Here is a 23,495-nt window from a genome sequence, read left to right as displayed (position 1 = left end):
GTTACAGTCATGACAGGTGCTGTGGATGGAGTACTGGGGACAGGGGTGGAGGCAGGAGAGCAGGATTACTGAGGATGAAGAAGAGCCCCGGGTATCTGGAACCTTTTTTGAAGGCAATAAAGATATTCTGGAAGCAGATGGGGTGGGTTATACAGTGATGAACATAGAGCCGTTAAGTTGAATACTATAAGTTAGTATTGTGGAATGTAAATTTCACTTCGATAAAAAAATTAAAACAATTCTAAGAGAGGGCAGAGAGTGTAGAGTGGGAGAAAGGCAGCCAGGCCGGGGAAGCAGCAGGCACTGGGGTAATGAGACAGGGCAACACTGAGCCAGGCCAGGCCCGCAGCACCCACTGCCACCAGCATGTCCTACATCAGAGAGTAGAGAGGGTGGGAGCTGTCACAGGATGGGCAGGCCCTGGCTGGATCAAGAGACTATCCAGACTCCACAGTGTTGAACTGGAAGGGCCTTCAATGTCAACTCACATCTATTCTGTGGTTGAGAACTTGAAGGCAGAACAAGGAGGGTTGTTATGTTATTGATATCTTTATGGCCACTCAGATGATGGCTTGAATATCCAGAGATACCAGCAAGGATCCTGACTTCGATAGGGTGGGAAGCTGTGCTGTAGGCATTGTTGTTGTTGTTGTTGTTGGACCAAGTCTTGCTCTGTAGCCAAAGATGACCTCCAACTTCTGAGCCTGTACTCCAAGAGCTGGGATTCCAGGCTTGCACCACCACAACTGAGCTACACCCCCAGCTTCTAGGAGCTATGCTGTTCATAATGGGGTGGGGACTGGGCAATAGATGACATGTGGCTGGTTCCTATGACCTCCAGGTGACGAGGAGCTGGTACGGGAGGTGCTGTTTGACGCAGTGGTGACAGCCCCCATGGAAGCCTACTGGACAGCACTGGCACTCAACATCTCTGAGTATGTACAAGGAGGGGCGATGGCTTTGGGAGAGCAGGTGGCACAGTCAGGCATATTCCATCTCTGAGCGAGTCAGGCCCCTTGGAAAGACACAACCCCTTCTGAGGGTCCCACAATGAGGACAGGGACACGGGGATATGGTGGAATGGCAGTGAGACTAGCCTTCACCCCCTCCTGTGGAGCAGGCTCCCATCCTGCAGCTCCTCACTCAAATACATCAAGTGCAGCCACAAGCCATAGTCCCACTGCAGCCCAGACCAACACTGGGGCTGAATGTGTTCTCTCGGTTGGTCTCCCACTACCCAAGAAGTGCCCCCGGAAGCACAAGACAGACAATAAAGACTTACTTCTGGTTTTGAAGGAAGGCTACCACTGGCTTGACCTCGGTGCTTCCCAGACTCTGAGATTTCCCTCATTCTCCTGCTGGCTTTTTCTTGGTGACACTGTGTTTCATGACTAGACAGAAAAATGAGCACTGTGTATGAGACATAAAAGGGAGCCAATCGAGGTGACATTAATGAGGTAAGGGCAATAGCGCTTGTTTCTGAAAAAGAAGATTCAAGATCATAGATGTCAAACCTCCCTAACACTCAAGTTCACTGCCAGTCCTCTAACAAAGCAGTCTCCTGTTTTTAAAAGCACGTGTACGACCTTCTCAAGAGAGGGGCCAGAACACAGTGTTTGTGTGCATATACACCACGTGTGCATCTGATTTCCATGGAAGGCTGTTCAGCAGAGGTTCTCAGGGCTTGCTTCTCTCTGGTTAGAAAAGTAGGTTGCTGAAACAGGACTTGCACTGCATACATTTTGATGCAACTTTGAGCCATATAAATGTAGGCATACAAATAAACCTAAAATAAAGACAACCTATAGGGCCAGATACTAGCACACAATGTACTAAGGGGCAAATGTTCGTCGCTAGCTTCTACACTACCAAAAGAATGGTCTGGTGGGGGCTGGGAAGATGGCTCAATGGAGTGTTTGCCACACAAGTGTGAGGACCTAAGTGTGGACTCCCAGAACCTGCGTAAAAAGCCAGGCATGGGTTCCCACTTCAGTGTCCCCATCCTTAGAGTTAGTAGCCATCCAACCCAGCCCTATCCGTGATCTCCAGGGTCAGTGACTGACCTTTGTCCAAAATAAATAAGATAGAGAGGAACAGAAGGAGACACACGCCATCAGCCTCTGACCTCCAAATGCATGCGTCCACACGTGCACATGCTCACACAGACACATGTACACACATACAACACACACAAAACATTGAAAGCCAGGATGTTGTGCAGGTTGGAGGCTCTCCCTCTAAAGATGTGGACAAGCACGCCCCGTCCTACTCCTATACAGAAAGGTCAGAAAGCACCAAAGCAGCTAGACAAGAGAAAGCACTTCTAGCCAAGGAGAACTGGAGAAAGAAAACCGTCTCTGGTCAAAGATGACATGAGCAGGGAGCAGAGGGTGAGGAGGGGGTGACTCCATGGTAGAGCACCTGCCTAGCATGTATGAGGCCCCAGGCTCTACCCAGCACTGCAAAATAAATATTATATACAAGGAAACTTCAAAATAAGTGGAAAATCATTATAGCCAATAAGAGAATTTAGTAAAGTGGAAGGTTATAATATCAATGTTCAAAAATTAATAATACCTGGGGCTAGAGAGATGGATTAGTGGTTAAAAGCACATATTGCTGTTACAAAGGACCTGAGTTTACTTCCCAGCACACACGCTCAGTGCATCACAGCTACCTATAACTCCAGCTCCTGGGGAACTGATGCCATCTTCTGGCTTGCATAGACACCTGCACCCACATGCATATAACCACACAGAGACATACTCATGTATGTCATTAAAAATAAAAAATCTTATTTAAAAAATAATAATATTTATGCATATAAATAAGCCCCCAAAAGAGATACAATGTGAAAAGACTTTAGGATAAGAAATAAAAATATTGTTCTAACACATTGAGCATATGGTGCGAGAACTGTTAAAACAGATCTGAAACACTGGGCTGTGCTTCCAAGTACCCAGAGAACTGAGGCAGGGGGATTGAAGGTTCCAGGCCTGCCAGGGCTACAGGGTTAGACACTGTCTCAAAAAGTAATACAGAATACAGCTCAGTAGTAGCAGACGTGAAGCCCGAGGTTTAATCTTGAGGTTTGTGGGGGGGGGGTGGGGGGTAGGAAACAATCCTCTAAGACAAAGAAGTAGGCCTGAACACATGGAAAGACTCATGGTGTCTCAGAGTGGAAAGACAAACAACATGAAGCTCCTCCCTAGTGTAGACTCAAAGGGCATGCCTTGGAGACTGTCTCTCTGTATCCAGCTGACTGCTTGTAAAGTTCATTAAAAGATCAATGAACCCAGGGGATGGTCCTACCTAGATGTAAAGACATTATCAAACCTCTGACCACTCTGAGTTGTGGTACCCAAGAGAGCAGCCAGGCCCAAGGGGCATGCATGTGGATTTGGGGTGCCTCCCAAGGCACTGTGTCATGTTAATGAGGGGGAGGTGGCCTCAATATTGGTTCAGGGCCAGTGGGACTAGCACCATTGAGTGAGGGCACACACCTGGATGAAGTGACTCACATTCAAACACACAGGAAAGAAGTCGTGTAAGTACTAACTGATACTGTGATCCAGCTGAAATCAGGGCGTCAGCAAGCTTTCTAATGCTGAGTCAAAGCTCGGAAGCAATGCAAGAATGACTGGCAAACTCAACAACCCGGAAATGTCCTTATGAGCAAAGAAGAGATGAGCTGGGAAGCTGTGGCCATGAGCAGGTGGAGGTACCATCTCTGCAGCTCCAGTGTGAATGGCAAAGAGCTTCAGGAACAGACAAGCAGAAGCACGGAACCACACAGGGACAACAGCCGAAAGAAAGGATCAGTCCTTAAATGTGTGTTGACCAGATCTGAATAAAAGAAATGCAAATAAAAACCACTCAAGATGGCACCCCTTGCAACTGAATTTGGCAGTATACACGGATGCTTAGCAAAAGTATGTATGCTGTGAGCAGAAACTGATAAAGTCGTGTGGGGTCCGTGCTTGGTAACCACATTGCTGGAAAGGATGCTGGTGTGCATGCCGTGGCTTAGGTCACCCTATGTTAGCATCATTAGGAGCCTAACCCTTCAAGGACATCACCATCCCTCACTTCTCAAAGGCACTATAGCCTACTGATAGGACCATCCAGGGAACAAGCCTTCCATAACTGGGACTTTGAATAGCATTCACCCAAACCACAGAAAGTAAAAGTTCATAGCTGGATACAATCAGGCTGAGAGGTCTAAGAGGCAATTTACAAGAAATACAAGGGACAAAAAAAAAAAGTGTGCTAAACAATACTTTAGCAATTGACCTCACCCAGACTGGGGGTCTGGTGTACGCAGGAAATGGTCTGCAAGGAGAAGGGAAGTTAAGATAGGAGACCCAGAGCCAGGTTTAAAAGGCTAATAATTGCCATGGGCATGGAGTTTCCTTCAGGGGTGACTATAAACGGTCTGAAGTCACAGTGTCAATGGCTGTGCCATTTGATGGGTGCACTAAAGAAATGCACTTTGGATGGGGAAATTATATGGTTCATGAGTTGTAGCTCAAAACAGGAGACCGGCTTACTAAGCTGCTGTACTGAACAGACCACAGAAAGAGTCTGATTCACCCAAGTTAAACTCATGAGACACTGCCCTATCTGGGGGCATTGGGCGTCATGGATCTTTTGGAAAGGTACAACTGTGGCACTGGGCGTGTTTTTCTGTTTGTTTTCGTTCCTTATATTCTGATATAAATTAAAATACTTACTGATTAAATACCTGGAGTTTGCTTGAGAATATCCAGTTGCTGTGGTGTCTTAGAAAGCCTGGGTTGGTGTTTGCAAAGTTAGATTATGGGAGAGGTCAGTAGACTACAGGAGTAAACTGGACCGGTGCTTTACAGAGATGACGACCCCAAGGTCTGACTCAGTGCAGATGATCCAGGTTGTTGTTACCTATGACTCTTAAACCCTGAGTGACACAGGCACCCAGCTGCAGGGGCCCTATCTCTCTAGGCCTCTGTCTTCAGGGGCTCTACAGACATCTAACCAACTGAGTTACCCCAGGCCTAGTGCTGTACCTGGATACTGCCAGTGTAGACCATCCCATAGCCTCTGGGTCCTGGCAATACTTTCCATATTGCCTTGTGCCCTCATGGAGCCCACAGACCCAGGTACGAGAAGAGACAGTTTACATGTTGTCACTGCTTTGCCTTGCAGAGCATCAGAGCCTGGCGTGGATGTGGCCTTTCTGGGGACCCGGGCTGGTCTCCTGAGACAAAGCTTGTTTGTGGGCTCTGAGAAAATCTCTGACAGGTAAGTCCTGGGAATCCTGGAGCCTCTGGAAAGGAGGAACATGGCACAAGTCTTGAGTCCTCTTGAGGCATGTCGAGCAAAGACAGTTTCAGTATGCTGTGCACTGTGAATCCATGCAGGACAGGAGACTGGGTTTCAAAGACCAGAACAATAAGAGGAGCAGTGGCCCACTTGGCTTAGTATGTCCTGGAGACTACAGGGCCTATGAGTCGGGAAGGGTAGGACAGACATTTTACTTTCAGGTACTGCAAAGGGAAGCAGGGATTGTGTCTGTTATGTGTTCTAGTTATCCATCCTCCTCTGTGGCTTCTTTCTCCACCCTGGTAAGGGCTGTCCTCGGAGTCCTCACTGCACACAGATAAGAGTGAGGGTCAGATTTGCTATTGCACAGTCCCCAAATTACAGACCCACTGCAGCTAATGGCTCCCGAGACTTGGGATTTGCTCCCCACCATTGCAAGTTGTGGAAGGCAGAGGCTCCGCGTGAGCAGTTCTCAGCTACTGGGTGTTTTGTACGTGACAATGTCCAGAGATGATCTGGGTTACCACACTTAGTGGAGAGTGACTATGATGGTGAGGAGCCAGAGGTGCTGTTGGGTGTCCATGTTACTCAGGACAGCCCCTGAAGCAATCATCCAGACCCACAAATCCTTCTCCAAGAGAAGTACAGATTGTGGGAAAACCCTGCTAGGGGGCCCACATACTGCTCAGTCCTCCACCCCACCCCGGCAGTTGCTGTCTTCTAGATGATGCTGCATGGGAGGTGGGAGCCCGGAAGAGGGCAGGGTGGTCCCACCTGCTGTCCTAAAATTCAGAAGGCTCAGGGAAGCAAAGCCTCACCTGGAGAATGGTGTCAACTGAGCCAATGGGTGACTTCATATACCCTTCTTCCCTCCCACGCACTCACTGGCCCCCTCACTGGGTCCCAGCACAATTAGCCAGTCTCAGTGAAGAGCACACACATGCTAAGCAAGGTTGGAGGCTTTCTAGGAAACAAATTTGCTGATAGCCCCCCCTCCCCCGCTTTCTTCTTTCCCTTCCCTAATCCCTAGAGAGGTGGAGAGGGGAAAACGGCACCATCCTAAAAGGGCTCCTAAGAATAGTAACACAAATGGGCCTTCCTTGAGTGATCAAAGACTCTGGGAAGCTGGGAAGCCAGCTGCCTAAAGGGCCACAGGTGCACTGTGTGCGCCAGAGAACTCCCTTTGCCTGGACTGTGATGCAATAGGCAATCTGGGGACTGTGAAACAGCAAATCTGCTTCCAGAGCAGGCAAGCCACTCACTCGAGTGTCAGTCCTCCACCTGTGAATTGCCCACAGGTGCCATTTAATCATGCACCCCACCCAGCTTCGCCCACTTCCCAGCCAGCTTCTGGACCAGCCTCCCTCTGTAGGCTTGTGTGTGTTCAGGGAAAGCAAACCCACAATTAGCAAGGAAAAGGAGACGCATGTTGCACACAAAGCCTTTCAAAGTAACCATGCAGGGCAATCCGTGCCTCTTTGCTGCAGTCACAGAATCAACTGTATGACTTCCCCGGATCTGCCAGTGAGCCAGAGCAAAGGAAATCGCCCACAGCCAAGGGAAGTATACTTTGTTGGTGACACACCTGTCTATGCCTGCTCTGCTGGCCTGCCCTTCCACCAGATGTTGTAGCGTTTGTTTTGCTTCTGGAAGAGGCAGGAGCTACCTGGAGCAATGCATACTTGGGAGCTGAGGACACTTTTCATGCTTTTTTGTTGGGAGGTCCTGAGATGGGTCTTGCCGTGTAGCCAACATAACTGAAAACTGTGGACATCCTCCTTAGTCCTCAGAGTTCTGGGATACAGTGCTTGCCTGTGCTGGGGGTGGGGGTGTTTCCTACCCGCAACTGCGCCAGCACAGAGGGGAGTCTTGGTCTTAGTCCAGCCAGGATGGTCGTGGATGACACAGGGAAAAAGGAACAAGTGTCTTCCCAGATTTGAGGAGATACCGGTCCTCTTCTCTCAGGAAGTTCCTGACACCTGAAGATGAAGCCAGCATTTTTACCATGGACCACTTCCCGCTGTGGTATCGTCAGGCCTCTGAGCAGCCCCCAGGCAGCTTTGTCTTCAATCTTCGCTGGGAAGAGGGGCCAGGTAACCTTCACCTCTGTGCTCTTCCCAAGCATGGGAAACAAGAGTGGGCTGATGCGGAGGGCTCCCGGGGCTCCTTCCCTGCCTTTCCTTCCTGACGCTGCAGCTTAGGAAATGCCCGGTGTTGCACACAGAATATAGGACTGTGTGTTCTCATTCCCATCCAGCACTCAGGCTCCAGCATGGAGCAAAGGAAAGAGATCTGACCCAAAAGCTAAACAAACTGACTCCTGGCCCACATTCCCAGTGCGAGGTCAGCAGGGTTGATCTTGATCACCAAGAGGCTTCCATTTCTGAGAACATGAGTGGGTTTAAAGGTTCGACAGCTGCCCAGATGAAAGTCCCAGACTCTGCCTCAGCCGTCTTAGGCATGTGGCTCTTCCCATCTCCACACCTCTCGGGTTACCCACAATGCAACTCCCAGAGCATACGAGAGACAGCCAGGGCCAGCCAGCAGATCCCCCAGACCCTGGCAACTGGACAGGGAGGAGAGGTGACACCAAGCTGAGGACTCCCACTCCCAGCCCTGTTCACTTTGGAGGATGGCAGGAAAAGAACACCAGACCTTCACTGGGTGTGAGGGAAATCAGACTTCTGAGAACCCAGGGAGCCTAAGGCTCAGTGCAGCCTTACTTTCTTAGTTTCCTTGGAGGAAATGGTGGCCCCAGGAGGCTGAGAAGCAACAAGTATCCACCAGGATGCCACAAGCCGGCTGAGTCCGATCCAGAGGGGCTGGGACTTGGACAGTACCCACTAGTGAAATGGGTGAATGGGGTAGACAAGGGGCCAAGAGGGCAAGAGCACCTCAGAGATGACAGCTCTCTCTCTCTCTCTCTCTCTCTCTCTCTCTCTCTCTCTCTCTCTCTGTGTGTGTGTGTGTGTGTGTGTGTGTGTGTACTTTAATTGAGAAGGGTGTGCAGGAAGTGATGGCCTGCAGAAGAACACCTCTGTGTATGTGTGCACACACACACACATAGGGACTAGGGGCACACACACCAGGGAGAGCCGTCCTGGGGCTGTCAGCTTCAGGAACCCAGACTTTCCAGGGTTCCCCCTCTAGGCTGAAGACAGCAAGGGTGAATTCTTCTCTACAACCCCAAAGCTTCCTCAGTACCCACTGAGCCTGTCATTCCATCCTGTGTCATTCTCTCCACCCACATACCAGTGTCTAGTGTGCTTTACAAACATTTCCCTGCTAAACCCCATGAAATAAGTGTTGTTGATACTATCTCCTGGGGAGAATCGAAGACTCAGAAGAACATTGTGACTTGTTCAAGTTACTTGACACAGGAGTAGTTTATACAGCAAGCTAGAGCCAGCAAGCTACAGCCAGGTCACAAAAGTCCAGGTTCTTTTGACGCCCTAGATAGAGGGCAGAAGGCAGATAGAGAAATGAGGGGCTTTCATTCCCTGGGACCCACAAAGGACACTCTTAAAGTCAAGCTGAAAGTCTTCCCATGTTGTTCACCTGAGGCAGAGAGGCAGCTCCTCCCATCATATGAAGGGTTCCCCTCAGGAAAGACACCCACAGACTCCACAGATGTTCCCTGGTGAGACCCTGGGCCCCACCCAGCCAGGGTGACAGGCTCACTCCTGCCTGCACTGTCACCAGGACTGCCTGCTGGCTGCTCAGGGAAGCTTTATGTGTCCACGAGGTAGGAGGGCAGGTGGGTGGGGGAACTGAGCTGCCAGGAGAAGGGAGAGAAGCTGGCAACCCAAAAGGGGACTGCTGAGGAGGGAGGCAGGAGCTCGCTCCCTTCCTACGCCATTGCGCACTTGCTAAGCCCAAGCACACGCTTAAAGCCACGTGGACACTTCTAGGCTCCCATCCTCCCCAAGAGAAAGAAAGTCATTTCATTTCAATAGGTGTGGGGGGGTTCCGGGGAGGCAGACACAGAGTGGGGCAGCCTCCTGGCTGGTCTGGGGTCTGGGTAGATTGAGTGCTGCCCCCTTGAGTTGTCCCTGTAGCTTGTGCCTATGCCACCTGCCAGCATCTGCAATCCGCCAGCACCAAGGGCCTGGGCTCCGGACTCCACACACATCCCTTCTCTTCCTGAGCTTGTTCACACAGGTTCTGGGCCACGTGACCATTGACACTAACATTGACATTCCCAAGGTCTTCAGAGATTAACTGAATATTCCCCACGAGCCTGTGCTTGCTGGAAGGCAGGTCACAGAGCCAAGGCTACAGAGCCAAGGATTCCTGCAGGGGCCCCTCATTCATGTCTTATAGGTATTTCCAAAAAAAGTAAGGGGTCTTGTGTCTGTTTCTACTCTGGTTCCTTTGGCTTTGCCATGGGAAACTTCTAGAATCAAGGACAGCTCAAGTGTCACAGGTTCCCAGAGTCCAGGTGAGTTAGATTCTTGAGATGTGTTGAAGATAGCAAGGTATTGGGAGAACTATGACACAGCATGTGTGTGACCATGCTTGGCCTCATTACAGAGACTCCACTGTTCAGCAATCTCCATGAGGCTCTGAGAACTGGTTAGCATAGGCAGTGTGCACTAGGATGTTTGACAGACAGGACAGAACAAGATCTTGGACTATGTGATGGAGTCTGACCTATAGACTATAAGAGGCCTTTGGAAAGATGGCCCAAGGACATGGAAGGTCAGAGGTCAGAGGTCGCACCACAGCCAGTCATAAGGCTCTGAAACCACCCTCTGAATCTTGCCCCCAGGATGGCCTGGTTCTCCTAAAAGAAGTGAGAGGCAACCCAGGCCTCCAGGAACCTGGCCGAAAGTTCTAGAAGGGCAGCAATGGTAAGGGAGTCACTGTGGTGGTGAGCTGGGTGCCAGAGACTAGGATCCATGAAGCCTCACATGTGTTAGATACCATCCTGGCTGCTGAGGCGGGACAACCATCACTGTCACCTCTCTGTGACTCATAAAGGCAAGGCAGGGTCACCCACCACTCAGGCCTGGGATGCTTACAACCCACCCCTCAATGTGGGGTGCATGTTTGGCTCCTGTACAGGTAGATTTTATTGTCGACTTGACTGCATTCAGTCAGCTAGCAAGAAGACAGGGAACCGCAACTCAAGAGTTGCCTTGATCAGATTGGGCTGTGGCACAATCTTGATAGTTAACTGTAGAAGGGCCTAGACCACTGTGGATGCCGCCATCCCCAGACAGGAGGGCCTGAGTCGTGCAGGAAAGCAGGCTGGGCACAACCCAGGGGGAGAGCAAGCCACGTAGTCAGCACTACTCCGTTAATTTCTGCTTCCTGCTCCTACCTTGACTGCCTGCCTGACTTCCCTCAATAATGGGGTGTGACCTGAAGGTATAAGATGAAATAAACCCTTTCCTCCCCAGGTTGCTTTTGGTTGTGGTGTTTATCACAGCAACAGAAAAACAAAGATAAGACAATGAATGGGAAGACAGGCTGCCGCAGGGTCCTGCAACAATTGCAAGAGAACTAAACAGGACCAGCAAGCAGACGGGTTTGTTGCTGGAAATGGAGCAAAGTCAGTCTGGCAGAGGTTAAGGACTGATCCTGCGAGTTCTGATTTGTCCAGATGTGGGGACAGCAAGGGACCTCTATACCACTGTTGAAAGATAGGTGGTGGACAGCAACAACCCATGACAGCAACAGGATACTTTCCCCACCACGCCTATTTCAGGGATAGCTTCTCCTACTTGTCTCCTATTCCAAGAAAGAGATAGGCTCACCCCCTAACGCCCTCTGCAAGGCACCAGGAATAATGATAATTCTCATTTTTCCAGATAGCCCGGGCAAGCCAGTGGCAATAAGGGCCAGCACTTCGATAACTGTGACAGTGGATGGGAAGACAGCCATTGCAGCAGGTAGGCACTACCCTGAACCACTGTGGTGGGAGCTACAAGGCAATGTCAAGGTGAGGGCTGGCAGGGAGGGGCTGACTCAGCTAGAGCACCTGTCTAGTTGGCCTGAGGCCATTTCCATCCCTGGCACCACACACACGGGAAGAAAGAATAAGATGCCCTGGATATAGGGATTCTAAATTTTCCCAGGAGAAATGCTAGAGAAAGGAAGTAGATGCTTATGTCATTTTGTTTATAAAACCATAAAACCAAAAAGATTCATGGAGTAAAAAGAAGCTCAGAGAGGCTAAGAGACCTGCTCAAGGTCACACAGGGCAGAGACAATCCAGGCCTCCATCCTATCACTGGGACACTGCTTTCCTAAGACATTACCTTGAACTCTAGACCTGGGCTCACGACTTTGCACTTTCCACCTGGAATTCAGGGTGCCTACGGAGGCCATATTACAGACAAAGAAACTAAGGCATGGAGAAGTTATTTATCCACAGCTAGTAATAAAGCTAGAACCTGGACTCAGAACACCTCTTTGGGACCCAGAGTTTGCCTCCACTTCTAAAAGGAAAGCACCCAGTGGCCCTCATAAGCTTGACCTGACTTTGCAGTTTCTTGGTGACTAGGACAGTCCTTGGCATCGGTGCCTTGCTAGCTCTTTGAGCCCCTGGAATCATGCCCTCCACGTTCTTCAAGAAGCTGTGCAATCCATGGTCACTCATCCTGGTGGAGCTGGGGTACCAGGCTCTTGTGGGAGAGTCTAGTGGGGGGAACAGGAGGGGCAGGCCTGAGTTTCCTTAAGCAGCCCTTGCTACCCAGAGTCAGGGTTCCTGTGTATTCCCTTCTGGGCCGAGATAGGGGAAGGTGACTCGGTGACATGTCCACCCTAGTATCCCCGGCAGTCTGTAAGATGCCTCCAACCCTGTGAAGAGAATATATTACATCCCAGCAGCTCATCACCAGGGCACAATTCTTCCAGAGCCCATGGCCAGATGTCAAGTCACCTTATCTCCTTAAAACCCTCCTGTGGTTTAGTCCCAACAGACCCATGGCTACCTTGTTCTGCCTGGAGGTGGCCTTCTTGGCCCCTCTACCTGAAGACCTTGGGAAGGAGAGAAGGGATATGAGGCCAAGCTGCTGGCTGTGCTTCCTCACACTCCCCAATTATCTGATTTAATTTTTAACTCAGAGCTGAGTTAGAGCCAGGAGGGGTTGCCATAGAAACCGTGTCCCAGTGCCTCAAGTTGAACTCCTTCAGACAGTCCCTGTGACGCTCAGGGTGCACAGCTGTGACAGAAAAAGCATGAGGCGTTAGAGACCTGACACTGTGAGTTCACCTGCATCTCATTCTGTATTTCCCTTTGCCTGGTCCCTGACACAACCTCCCTGATCCTGGGACCAGCTGGGACTTTCAGCATAAGGAGGGGTAGGTGGCGTGTCTGTTGTCCCTGGAAGCTGGGGCCTTGGGTGCTCTCCAGAATGGGCTGGCGTGCTGCATGGTGTGTCTGAGACCTGCCCTGCTGTCTAGAGAGGCTTGGGTCACCTTAAGCGTTTGGATAGGTCTGACGGCTGCCCTCTGTACATCTATCTCCCTCAATGAATTCGGCTTTGGTAGCAATGTGTGCTGTGCTGTGCTGTGCTGTCCTGCTCCTGCAGGGGGCTCAGAGGAGACCAGATTTGGCTCTGGTATAGAAGGACTAGAGGAGGGTGACCTGGCTCTGACCACACCTAGGAAGAAAGTCTCTCTGGCTACAAGGCTTTGTGTACCCTGGGGGGTTCACGTCTCACTGAGGTCTGTTCCTGACTTAGTGGGTTGTCGGTGCGAAACAGCTCCCAGGGTTCCATGCGAGTCGCTAAAGATAGAGTTCAGAACCACTAGTCTAGAGGCCAGTCCTGCCCTGGGGGGTGACAGGGCCACAGGGAGCAGGCCAAGCTTTTCCTCCAGGGCTGGACCAGCAATCCCAGAGGCCATGCTTTCTTGCTGCTCCCCTCTTCAATGCTGTACTCCCAGCTTTCCAGTCCCTAATTCTAGCTCCCCGCTAGAGGAGCAGGGCAGATTCATAAGCCTAGGTGCGGGGTGCTTATGTAGACTAAAGTGGCATTTGTGAAACTCCAGAAAACCTCCACGGACCCCAGGTGAGGCTAATAAAACCTAGGTGACAGGGCAGCTGCCCTTAACTAGTCTCCCCACCTCCTGGTAAGACAAGGGTCCTCAGGCGACCACAGGCCATCTTCTATGCAAATGCAAGCCTCATGCCACATGGGTCATCGTCACCTGCCCTTGACTGCCAGGACAGATTGGTCAGGGGTTGAATGGATGCCCAAGCACAAGGTCTGCTCACCTCGGCTCCACAAGCTTCACTCTTCCCTGGGACTCACGTTTGTTACTGCCAGCCTGAAGCATGGCTAGGTTGGAAATCCCAGCTCAGCCAGAGCTTGTCACCTTGTCCTGGGTCAAATCCTACCCAAGATGCTGTCTTCACACCCTCCCAGCCCTGAGGTCCTGGATACTGAGTAGGGAGCCCGTCTGTCACATAGAGCTCTCTACATCAGGGTGACATTCCCCTACAAATGGCTGGGCTGTCTGTCGAAGCAGGGAGACAGGGCACCATTCTCCCAATGCCCACATCCCCTCCCACCCAATGAAGCCAGGAAATACATAGGAAAATAGTCTTTATTGGTCTTCTGAAACAACAAACCAGAAATATAATTTTGCCTTTAAAAATCTTCTGTCTCAGGCTAAAGATATCACCACTGACAACACCCTCCCTCCCCCAGGCCCTTAGAAAATCCCAGCTCTGGGATTGGCCCACCAGCCAAGAGGAAGGAAGGCTGTGGCCGGGCCTAGAGGATCCTGTGATCCTGTATAGCAGCCTGTGCTCTCTGTCTACTGGCCAGAGAACCACCGTGAAAGCTCTCCGGAGACTTGCAGTGCACCCCCCTGCTAGTAGAGCAGGTGGTAGAAGAAAAAGAGAAGGACTGCCAGGCTATCCCAATGCCCCTGTAGACACATCCTCAGTGCCTCAGTGTCTAGCTGGTCTCTTTCTGGCTACCACCTAGACCCTTCTCAAGGCAAGGTATCAGCCTGGCATCTCCTACAGAGGAATACCACTCTCTAAGGAGGGGACAGCGGAGAACAGCAGACAGCAACCCTGAATATGTGCACGGCCCAGGGGGCAAGAGTCTCCATCCCAGATAGGGCTGCAGCCACTTTTTAGCTTGGACCAGCTCAGGTGCAATTGCACGCTCCCAGGAAACCAGGCAGAGCCCCTGAACCCCTGGGGAAAGGAAGCCCGGTCACTGAGGACTCTGAACAGAATATAGCCATCCTGTTCCTGTTCCTGCAGTCTGTTGGGAATGTATTGAAGGCAGCCAGCCTCATCGAGGACCCACAGCCTGACATCTGCTCTCCTTAAGGTGAACCCCCCAAATCAGAGTACAGCCCAGAACCAGACCTTGCCTTGAGGTCACAAACAAATGATGCAGATGACAGAGGAGGCAGGAGAAGCAGAGGAACAGAAGTGAGACTTCAGGCTGTAGCAGTGGAAACTGCTGGGTGTGCCTGGGACCTGGCAGGATGGAAGATCCCAGGCATAGCCAGAGGTCTGCAACTGAGTTCTCAGGAGCCTGGAACCTGTCGTGTGTGTGTGTGTGTGTGTGTGTGTGTGTGTGTGTGTGTGTGTGTGTGTGTGTGTGTGTGTGTGTACATACACACACAGCTCCTGCATCTCTGGTAAACCTAGCAGGAGAGGTGCTAGGGTTGCCATGGCAATGGGCAATCCCTCCAGCAGCATGCTGTGGCCCACTTTAGAGGGTCTCAAAGGGTCTCTGTGTTATTGTCCAGGACCTAACCCAGATGACATGGGAAGACTGTAGTCAGGAAGACGGACTATGGCCTCCAGGCTGAGGGGACAGTGGGCCTCGGCCCCAAGTTCTCATGGCCTTTGTTCCCCACCTGGTGTGTGTGTGTGTGTGTGTGTGTGTGTGTGTGTGTGAGAGAGAGAGAGAGAGAGAGAGAGAGAGAGAGAGAGAGAGAGAGAGAGACTTTGACCCGAGGGACTATGATAGCAATTCCCTGTGTGAGACAGTGAATTAGTGTATAGAGTAAAACCCTGTCTCAAAACCCTACACTAAAACAAAAATATAAAATTAATAAACCCAGAGCAATGTAGTCAGAGGAGTCTATAGCAGATAAAGGAACATAATGGCATCCACCCAAGGAAGACATTATAGTCACTTTGGTTTTTCTAAGCACAGGACCCAGATCACAGGGCTGGGGGAGTGTTTGCACATTAGCACCAGCCACTGAGAGCCGGATGAGCTTCACACTGCAAGGACCTAAGAATATCTTTCTGGCTTCAAAAGGAGTCACAGAAATCTACCCCTGCTCCCCTGTCCCTCCCTCTCAGGCCCTAATGCAGACTGAAGTGGGGATGAGCAAGAGGGGGTAGGGAGGGTCTCCAGCTGTGCTGGTCCTGGGCAGGAGGGAGGTGTTCGGCATTTGTGGTGTAGGTTATTCCCTGCGGCCAGAGCCTACAGGAACGCTCAGGTGTTCCAAAGACCAGGGGCCCAGAGAGGGCCTTTCACGGGAACCTTTGGCCAAGGGAAACTTGGAAAGAGACTGGGAGGCTGCTCTACTGGAGGGCAGACAAGGGCCGGGTTGCTGAGGGAGGCAGTTGCAGTGTCAGGCTGAGGCAGGGCCTGTGATGGAGGGAAGGGCAGCCCTTTTGGTAGCAGTCTCGTGGAGTCTCCTTGCTGTCCTACCTGGGCCTAACAGACAGCTCTCATGCCACAGAAGAGATCTGTTTCTGATCCTCATGCTCACCCTCTGGGTCCCCCATCAGCGGCTGGCGCTTCTTGAGCTCCCGGTGGTACTTGGCCATGAGGGAGGCATAGATGCAGCCGTAAGCAGCAGCCACCACCATCATGATGCAGACAATGCCACATACGACACCCGCAATGATCACCGTGCCGATGGCTCGCCGAACACTCACGGGCCGGTACCTCTGCTTTTGAGGGCAGGCAGTGCTGGGCTCAGGCTCAGGCTCAGGCCCGGGCTTAGGTTTAGCAGGCTCTGGGCTGGCTTTGGTGCAGGGTGGCCCTGGAGCATCCATCCCAGCAGAGTTGTTCTCATCCTCTAGCTGGGAACAGTAGTTAAACATCTCCATGGGTACCGCACGCATGTCCTTCCCTCTTAGCTCCTTGGGAAGGGTGCAGGCAAGCTGGTCTAGGCGACCCCCTGCATCCAGGAAAAAAAGAGGTGCTGAGCAGGCATCTGGAACTGGGGTGCTCTCCCCTCCTCCCAGACCTCCAAATGGGAAGGCCCAAAAATACGGCCCCGCCAGTAATGTAGTCAGTTCTGATAACAGAAGAGGAAGTCGTACCAATGGGCCAAGGGCCTGCTGCCAAAGTCATTGAAAATGGACATTACCATTCCTTTTATTTCATAGAGAAACTCACATCCATCTCATTCAAGCCTGTCCCTCCAAGGTCACACTGGCCTGCAGGAGGACAGCAGTCCCAGTTGGGGGCCTGCTCAGGACAGGACTTTGGTACAGCAAACCACGTCCCTGCCCAGATTGTACATCTGCTTCTCTGCCCAGGTGCTTGCTGATGTCTGTGAACCCTTGCCACTGTTTTCAATGCAGTGCCTTGGCCTGTGCTCCTTCTCACAAAGAGAACAAAAGTCAGAGCCACTACCTCATCTCCTCCACACAGAGCCCTGATGGCCTGAGAACACCAAGGAGAGGGCATGGCGTCTGTCGGGTTTAGTCAGATTTGCAATAGCACAGAGGTATCTAGGGAGGAGATCCTGGAGACACAGGAGACTGGAGCTGAAAAGTCTGACCCCGGGGAGGCCAGACAGGGCAGAAAAAGAATATCAGTGCCTAACTGGGTAGGATAAGCAAGCAGGAACTAAGGACTGTAACATGGACAGACACCCCCTGGGGAAGTTGGAGCTGGAGCCTTCTTTCAGCTTCTAGAGAGACTCAGCTATATCATCACTTCCAGCTACCTCTCCCAACGCAGCCACCTCGAGTCTAATCTCACAAGAGACACCCAGCTTAACCCAGGGTGCTCAGGGTGCAGGTGCAAACACTGAGGTGTTTGTTTTGTTTTTTAAGGAGTGCAAGGCTGAAGACAAGGTCTGGGAAAGTGACTCCAGCCTACTGGTTAAGGGCAAGGATATGCCTGCCCTAAGGCCAGCACCAGGTCTTTAATACCACCTGGGTAGCACTGGACAGGCTGAAATAAAGTGAGCGTGTAACCAAGGTCACCTTGGTTAGAATGACAGAGAGCCATTATGGGAGTGAGAAGGGAGTGACCTCATTTTCTTGCACCAGAGACCCGGGCAGGACTGAATCCTGGCTGTGTTGTCACCTGGAAAGTATTTAACTTACTTAATTATGCCCAAATCTTAGTATTCTTAGCTGTGAAATAAGGATATCTGCCTCAATTAGCTGCTCAAGAGATTAAAATAGATAATGTGCACAAAAAGGTATTTGTAAACTGGGAACTAGACAACAGCAGCATTAATCATTTCTCCAAGTACAAAAACAGAATTATCATAGTGACTAATAGCTCAAAGTACTTTACAGTTTGTAAAGTGCTTTAATTAATGCATCCAAGTAGCATGGAAATATTGAGTTAGTGGCTGGATAGGAAATGATCGGGGGTAAGAGTAAGGGAACGCACTGTGTTATTTGCAGAATTTCAGCACTGATTTGTTAATGTCACATACACCAAGTAGCTGCCTTGTGCTGGGCACTGACTGTGTCTTACTGTGTGCAGTTGATTTTATGAATACCACTAGCAAATGAGCAAGTGAGTGAGTGTTCCACTGAGCACTTCCTTCATGCTGGGTACTTTTCAAAAGACCTCATATGCACTGCCCTATTTAATTCTCACAATCCACCTTTCTCCCCTTTTACAGATATGCCACAGAGATTTAATTAACTTCTCAAAATCACACAGCTAGTAGGTGGCAGGGACAAAATTCAAACAAGGGCTGTACACTTTCCCATTCCATCCCTGGTCTACCTCCCAAGTGCTGGGATTTTCATTATAGAACTTCCTCAGGCTAAAGAAATGGGAGAGGGGTCTAGAGAGATGCTTAGCAGATAAGAGCACTTGCTGCTCTTGTAGAGGACCCAGGTTCAGTTTCCAGAACCCAGATTGAGTTGCTCATAACTGCCTATAACTCTAGTTCCAGGGAATGCCCTCTTCTGGCTTCGGAGGGCACTGCATGCACAGACACACACACACACACACACACACACACACACACACACACACACACACACACTCACTCACTCACTCTCTCTCTCTTTCTCTCTCTCTCTCTCTCTCTCTCTCTCTCTCTCTCTCTCTCACACACACACACACACACACACACACACACACACACACACACAAAGTAAATAAATAAAACTTTCTCTAAGTTGTGGGAGAAACCAAGAGTGTTGCCTGGCAAGTTTAGGTTCATCCTGGAATACATAGTGAGTCCCAAGCCTGGGCCAAGAGTCAGGCTCTGACTTAACAACAAAGAGCTGTCAAGATAGCTCAGTGAATAGGATCACTTACTGACCAGCCTGCTGCCCTGCATTAGATCCCTGAAACCTACATGATGGAGAGAGAGAGCCAACTCCTAAAGCTACCCTCTGACTTCCACATGTGTTCTGGGGCATACGTGCACACACACACACATGTGCAAATAAATAATAAGTTTTTTAAAGGAGGAGGGAGGTAAAGGAAGTAAAACTACCCCCCCCCAGCTGCTTATTAAGTTTCTTGTCAAAACTTCTTGGGACAGGAAGCTGGCACCACCTTCATAGGAAAATGGTTATGTCTGTGGGTTTTGGTTACATTCTGCCCTCATGTAAGAGGCAGGAGGCCTTATTATGCCCAGGAAAGATGATTGTTCCTCTTCCTGTCCTGCAGGGAAGCCCCAGAGGCATACTAGTGGGATAGAGAACACAGAAAAAAAGGCACCATGTGTCCTTAAGTCCCCATGGGAAACCTAAGAAAGGGAGGCAAAGGTACAGTGTGCCCTTAATGAGCCTTAATGAGCAGAGAGGAGCGGTGCCTGGCCCCTGCTGCCTGCAGGGAGGTTATGATATTTAGGGGGGGGTAGCTCTTCCTTCCTCTGACCTTATCCCAGCTCCCCTCACACCTGGGGGGGGGGGGGAACTGGTAGAGCTCACCTCTGTAGGAGAACCACTCCAGCCAGTGTTTGAACTCTCGAAGGTTACAGTCACACTCCCATGGGTTGTCCCCAACCTGAAGCAGCTGCAGGCTTGCCAGGGGTTCAAAGGTCAGCCGGTCCAGGCTCTGCAGACGATTAGAGCGAAGGGACAAGGATCGCAGAGCCAGGAGCCCGTCAAAAAGCCCTGGGGGCAGCTGGGCCAGGCCGTTGATGGACAAATCCAGATGGCGAAGCAGCGGGGCGTGCTGGAGCAGGTCTCTGTCCAGGGTCCTGATGCTGTTGTTCCTCAATTGGAGCTCTGTCAGATTGACCAGGTCCTGGAAAATGGACCGAGGTAGCTGGTCCAGGAAGTTGTTAGACAGGTCCAGCCGCTGCAGGTTGGACAGGTTGGCGAATGCCCAGCTGGGCAGGGCACTCAGTTTATTGTTCAAGAGCAGAAGGCTTTGGGTGGCAGCGGGCACATCCGGGGGCACAGTGGTGAGGCCCAGGCCACTGCAGTCCACCTCCAAGCTTCGACTGTCACATATGCAGGAGAAAGGGCAGGCAGGGAGCACCTCCACAGCACACAGGGCAATCCAGCAGGTGATCCCTAAGGGAGGAGTCAAGAAAAGAAAGTAACAGGCATGGGTTTTCCAGCCTCAGTTTCCCCACCCCAGCTCATGCCTTAGTACTTTCTTGGCCTCATCTGTTTTGACACAAGTATTTACTGACCACACAGGAAAGTTCTTGGGAACCTGAAACATCCATGCTAAATGACATCACACTGTGACCAAAAAAAAAAAAGTCATGTTTATTAGTGGAGTGGCCTAGAGGACAAGCCATACAGTTTGTCAGTTAATGTTCATGGCCTCCACCGCTAAGTGTCTCCAAACTTAGATGTCCTGATGCTCCAAATGTTTACAAAATGTAAGATTTTAGACTACCAGGGAAACTGTTCAAAGTCAGGGTCCTTCCTGTGGGAACCTCATCCCCACCTGAAGCCGCATCTCACTGGTATATGCTTTGCACATGAAAAGGGGAGTCCGGGATATATATATGCCCTACAGCATCTACAATACTATCCCATTTACCTGATTCTCATGTCTAAGGTAGGCCCAGCCCAGCATCAGGGCACTGTGACAACAGCAGAGTAAACCAGCAGCTTCCAATTCTAGAAGTCTGTTCAGGAATGCTTGGTCTACATTTGGACTCTGAAGCTGCCAGGCCCATCTTATACTTCTAGCCTTAGGGTGCAAGGTAGCATTTCCAAGTGGCTCAAGTAACAGGATTCTTGCCATGTCTTGTTTTGGCCCAAGACCCTTCTGAGTAGAGTATGTGGGTCCAGCCCATGAACACCTGCTGGAAGTGAGCCCCCGTAGTCAGCCCCCTCTGGTGGTGACCCTGTAGTCAGCCCCACTGCTCCAAGTGCCAGAGGAGCCTGCCTTCCTGGGAACCTGGGAAAAGAGCTCACACAGTTCTGTCTCCACTGAATCAACTCGACCTTGAGTCCTGAGAAAAGCCTCCAGATGGAGAACTGATGAAGTTCAAAGCCAGCCACCACCCAGCTGGCCCTACTTGGATGGCCAGCAGCCAACCCAACCAGGGCACCTAGATGAGACAGTCTCCAGTCTGTCTGGGGGGGGGGTGTCTAGTCATCTTAAGTCCCAAAGGGTAGAGCGTGAGGAGACAAGATGACACTCTCCCTGCCCTTTCTTGTGGGATTAATGACAGTGAAGGATACACCATGAGGCTGACACATGAGCCCCTTTGTTCTTGATGGGAAATGAGCACAACTTAGCTGTTACAGTCAGCTGGAGACCTCTCCTTGCTACCTGAGGCCACCTGAAACGACCTCTACCTTTCTGAGGCAGCCTGCCCCATACCACACAATCACACGCACACACACACACACACACACACACACACACACACACACCATCTGAACAACAACACTCTTTATGTTTTACTTTCCAGGAGAAGCCAAGGGTGACACACACATCTGTATTCAGTATTTAGGAGGTTGAGGCAGAGAATCACAACTTTGAGATTAGCCTTGCTACATGAACTATCTAAAGAAAATAAAAGAAGGAATGGAGGGGGCATGGAAGGAGGAAGAGAAAGGGAAGAACTGAAAGAAATCAGAAAGAGGAGGAGAGGAGAGGAAAGGAGAGGAGAGGAGAGGAGAGGAGAGGAGAGGAGAGGAGAGGAGAGGAGAGGAGAGGAGAGGAGAGGAGAGGAGAGGAGAGGGACTCAAGGCATCAATACCCCTTGAGAAGGACAATCAGTATGTATCAGGGACAATCACTGTCAGGAGCCACGCTCCACACACTTTCTGGTAAATAAACTGGCAGCTGGACAGGGAGGAAATGGCTCCTTCCTCCCCCCCCCCCAATCGCACCCCATCTCTGCCAAAATTCAGAGTTGCAGCAAAGCTCTATGACAAGAAAACATAACCCTGTACCAGGAGGTGTCAGCATGATCCTAAGATGAAAGGGATCCGAGCCCCTCGGATAGCCATTCACCTGGTGAATAATTCAGGCCGCTCCATGCCAGGGCAACTGGACCGAAGGCCAGGGGAGGTCAGGCAGAGCAAGGTCCCTCTGGGCCATTTCTTTCTTCTTACTGCATAGCTGTGGGCAAACCAGCTATGGGGGACCTTATCCCTTTGAAGAGAATTTTCATGGACAAGGCTGCTCTCACTAGCATGTAACCTCAGTGTGCCGTGTGAACGAGGAGGAATGGACCCAGTCCCTGTGACCCCTTCTTCCACTCTGCACACCAAGAGCTCACTAGTGCTTCCACAGAGCTGGGAAGACTGCAGCGAACAGACCCTGCCGGGGTCTCTGGGTTCAGCAGGCAGATGAGACGGCTGAGGCCAAGTGGGAGGGACTTCGACCCAGGTGGAGCTGATTTCTGCCCCTGCACAACACACGCTACACACGCTACAGATCCCAGTTAGAAGTAGTGGAGCTGAACCACTCTCCAGCCGAACTCTTGGCGGTGACTGCCAGGGAATGAGAAGCATGAGGCAGAACCAGCTGTCCAGCCTCCATCTCCCAGCCTCAGGAAAGCACACATGGACTGTCTTTACTTAGCAAGGCCATGAGTCTGAGCCTCCAAAGGAAGGGCCTTCAGCACCCAAGAAGGTCAGACAACAAGCTGCTGCCCTGTTAGATACACACAGCCCAGCCCCATGCCAGGCCATACTCACAGGCGACCTGCCTCCACTGCAGGGCAAGCTTGCTCCTCTGCTCTGGGCCACTGCCTGGTGCCAGCATGGTGGAACCCACACTCTCTGCAGCTCTGGAGAGAGCCCCTCAGCATGCACAGACTGTCAGTCCTGAGAGAGAGAGAGAGAGAGAGAGAGAGAGAGAGAGAGAGAGAGAGAGAGAACAAAACATTTGGAGCCCGTTCCAGCCCAGGGGTTAGGGACAAGGCCCAGGTGTCTCTTTACATTTTCATCCCCTCTCCTGTTGCTCTCACTGTGATGCTCTGCAGGGAGGGGTTCAAATGGAGTAAGGTGTTTGCCTCCTAGGGCGCTGGAGGACAAAGGCACTGCCAGCTGAACTCCAGCTCAGCCCTCCCCTTCCCTCCCCCGTCTTTCCCTGACTCCCCAGGGGCCTCACTACCTTAAGCCTCTGGTGGGCTTTAAAAATGATTTCGCAGCAATCCTGCCTCCTCCACCCAGGCTCACCACGTCACAGGTGGGGAAATGAAGGTACATCTCTCCTCGGTAAATGAATGAGGCCCCAGCTCTCATTTCTCCACCTGGTTGCACCCTCTCCCGCACCCCCTCCCCAGCTTACCATAGCAGCGAGGAGGCAGAGTCCAGGCCTTTCCCTTCGGAGTGCCTGCTGACAGGATGTGAGGTGCTGTGCAGCCCCCAGCTTCTGATCCCACCGTCACCCTGAGGTGAATCACAGTGACCTGTCTTCTCCAGCTAGCTGATCTATAGCTGCTTCACCTCGGGGGTTCCTGCTCTTCAGCTGGCCACTGGCTCAGAAGAAACTGAGGCCCAGCGAGGGTGAAATGGCAGAGGGCTGGAAGTAGGATAGGTATAGGCAGCAGGTCACTCTTCCAGGGGACAAGTGGGCTTCTTAACCTTTCTAGGGCCCGCCACAACC

The 23,495-nt window shown here is 51.2% G+C and overlaps 2 protein-coding genes across 3 annotated transcripts in view; one reads left to right on the top strand and one right to left on the bottom strand.

Moving 5' to 3' along the window:
- Window positions 1-23,495, top strand: part of Cacna2d4 (calcium voltage-gated channel auxiliary subunit alpha2delta 4) — a 102,226-nt gene that overhangs the window by 50,198 nt on the left and 28,533 nt on the right. For both annotated transcript variants that reach the window (XM_035448927.1, XM_035448926.1), the window contains 4 exons: window positions 842-935; window positions 5,185-5,280; window positions 7,267-7,394; window positions 11,118-11,198. In XM_035448927.1, the coding sequence (XP_035304818.1) occupies window positions 842-935; window positions 5,185-5,280; window positions 7,267-7,394; window positions 11,118-11,198 (399 nt within the window). The remainder of the gene's footprint in view (window positions 1-841; window positions 936-5,184; window positions 5,281-7,266; window positions 7,395-11,117; window positions 11,199-23,495) is intronic.
- Lrtm2 (leucine rich repeats and transmembrane domains 2) lies at window positions 15,940-22,649 on the bottom strand. The gene is made up of 3 exons (XM_035448928.1): window positions 22,583-22,649; window positions 19,391-19,981; window positions 15,940-16,425 (listed from the first exon to the last, which is right to left on the bottom strand). The coding sequence occupies exons 1-3, from the start codon at window positions 22,647-22,649 to the stop codon at window positions 15,971-15,973; spliced, it is 1,113 nt and encodes a 370-aa protein (XP_035304819.1). The 3' UTR covers window positions 15,940-15,970.

The sequence above is a fragment of the Cricetulus griseus genome, chromosome 8 (genome assembly GCF_003668045.3).
Source record: "Cricetulus griseus strain 17A/GY chromosome 8, alternate assembly CriGri-PICRH-1.0, whole genome shotgun sequence".
In the NCBI taxonomy this organism is placed as follows: domain Eukaryota; kingdom Metazoa; phylum Chordata; class Mammalia; order Rodentia; family Cricetidae; genus Cricetulus; species Cricetulus griseus.
The sequence above is the reverse complement of the archived record's forward strand: the minus strand, read 5'-3'. Positions and strand labels throughout refer to the sequence as shown.

Excerpts from the sequence above, each read along its gene's own strand:
- Lrtm2 (XM_035448928.1), bottom strand. The coding sequence starts at position 22,649 with ATGCTGGCACCAGGCAGTGGCCCAGAGCAGAGGAGCAAGCTTGCCCTG. Across the intron at positions 19,982-22,582 it reads GCAGTGGAGGCAGGTCGCCT|GGATCACCTGCTGGATTGCC; the intron begins GTGAGTATGGCC and ends CTCCTCCCTTAG. Across the intron at positions 16,426-19,390 it reads GGAGTGGTTCTCCTACAGAG|GGGGTCGCCTAGACCAGCTT; the intron begins GTGAGCTCTACC and ends TCCTGGATGCAG.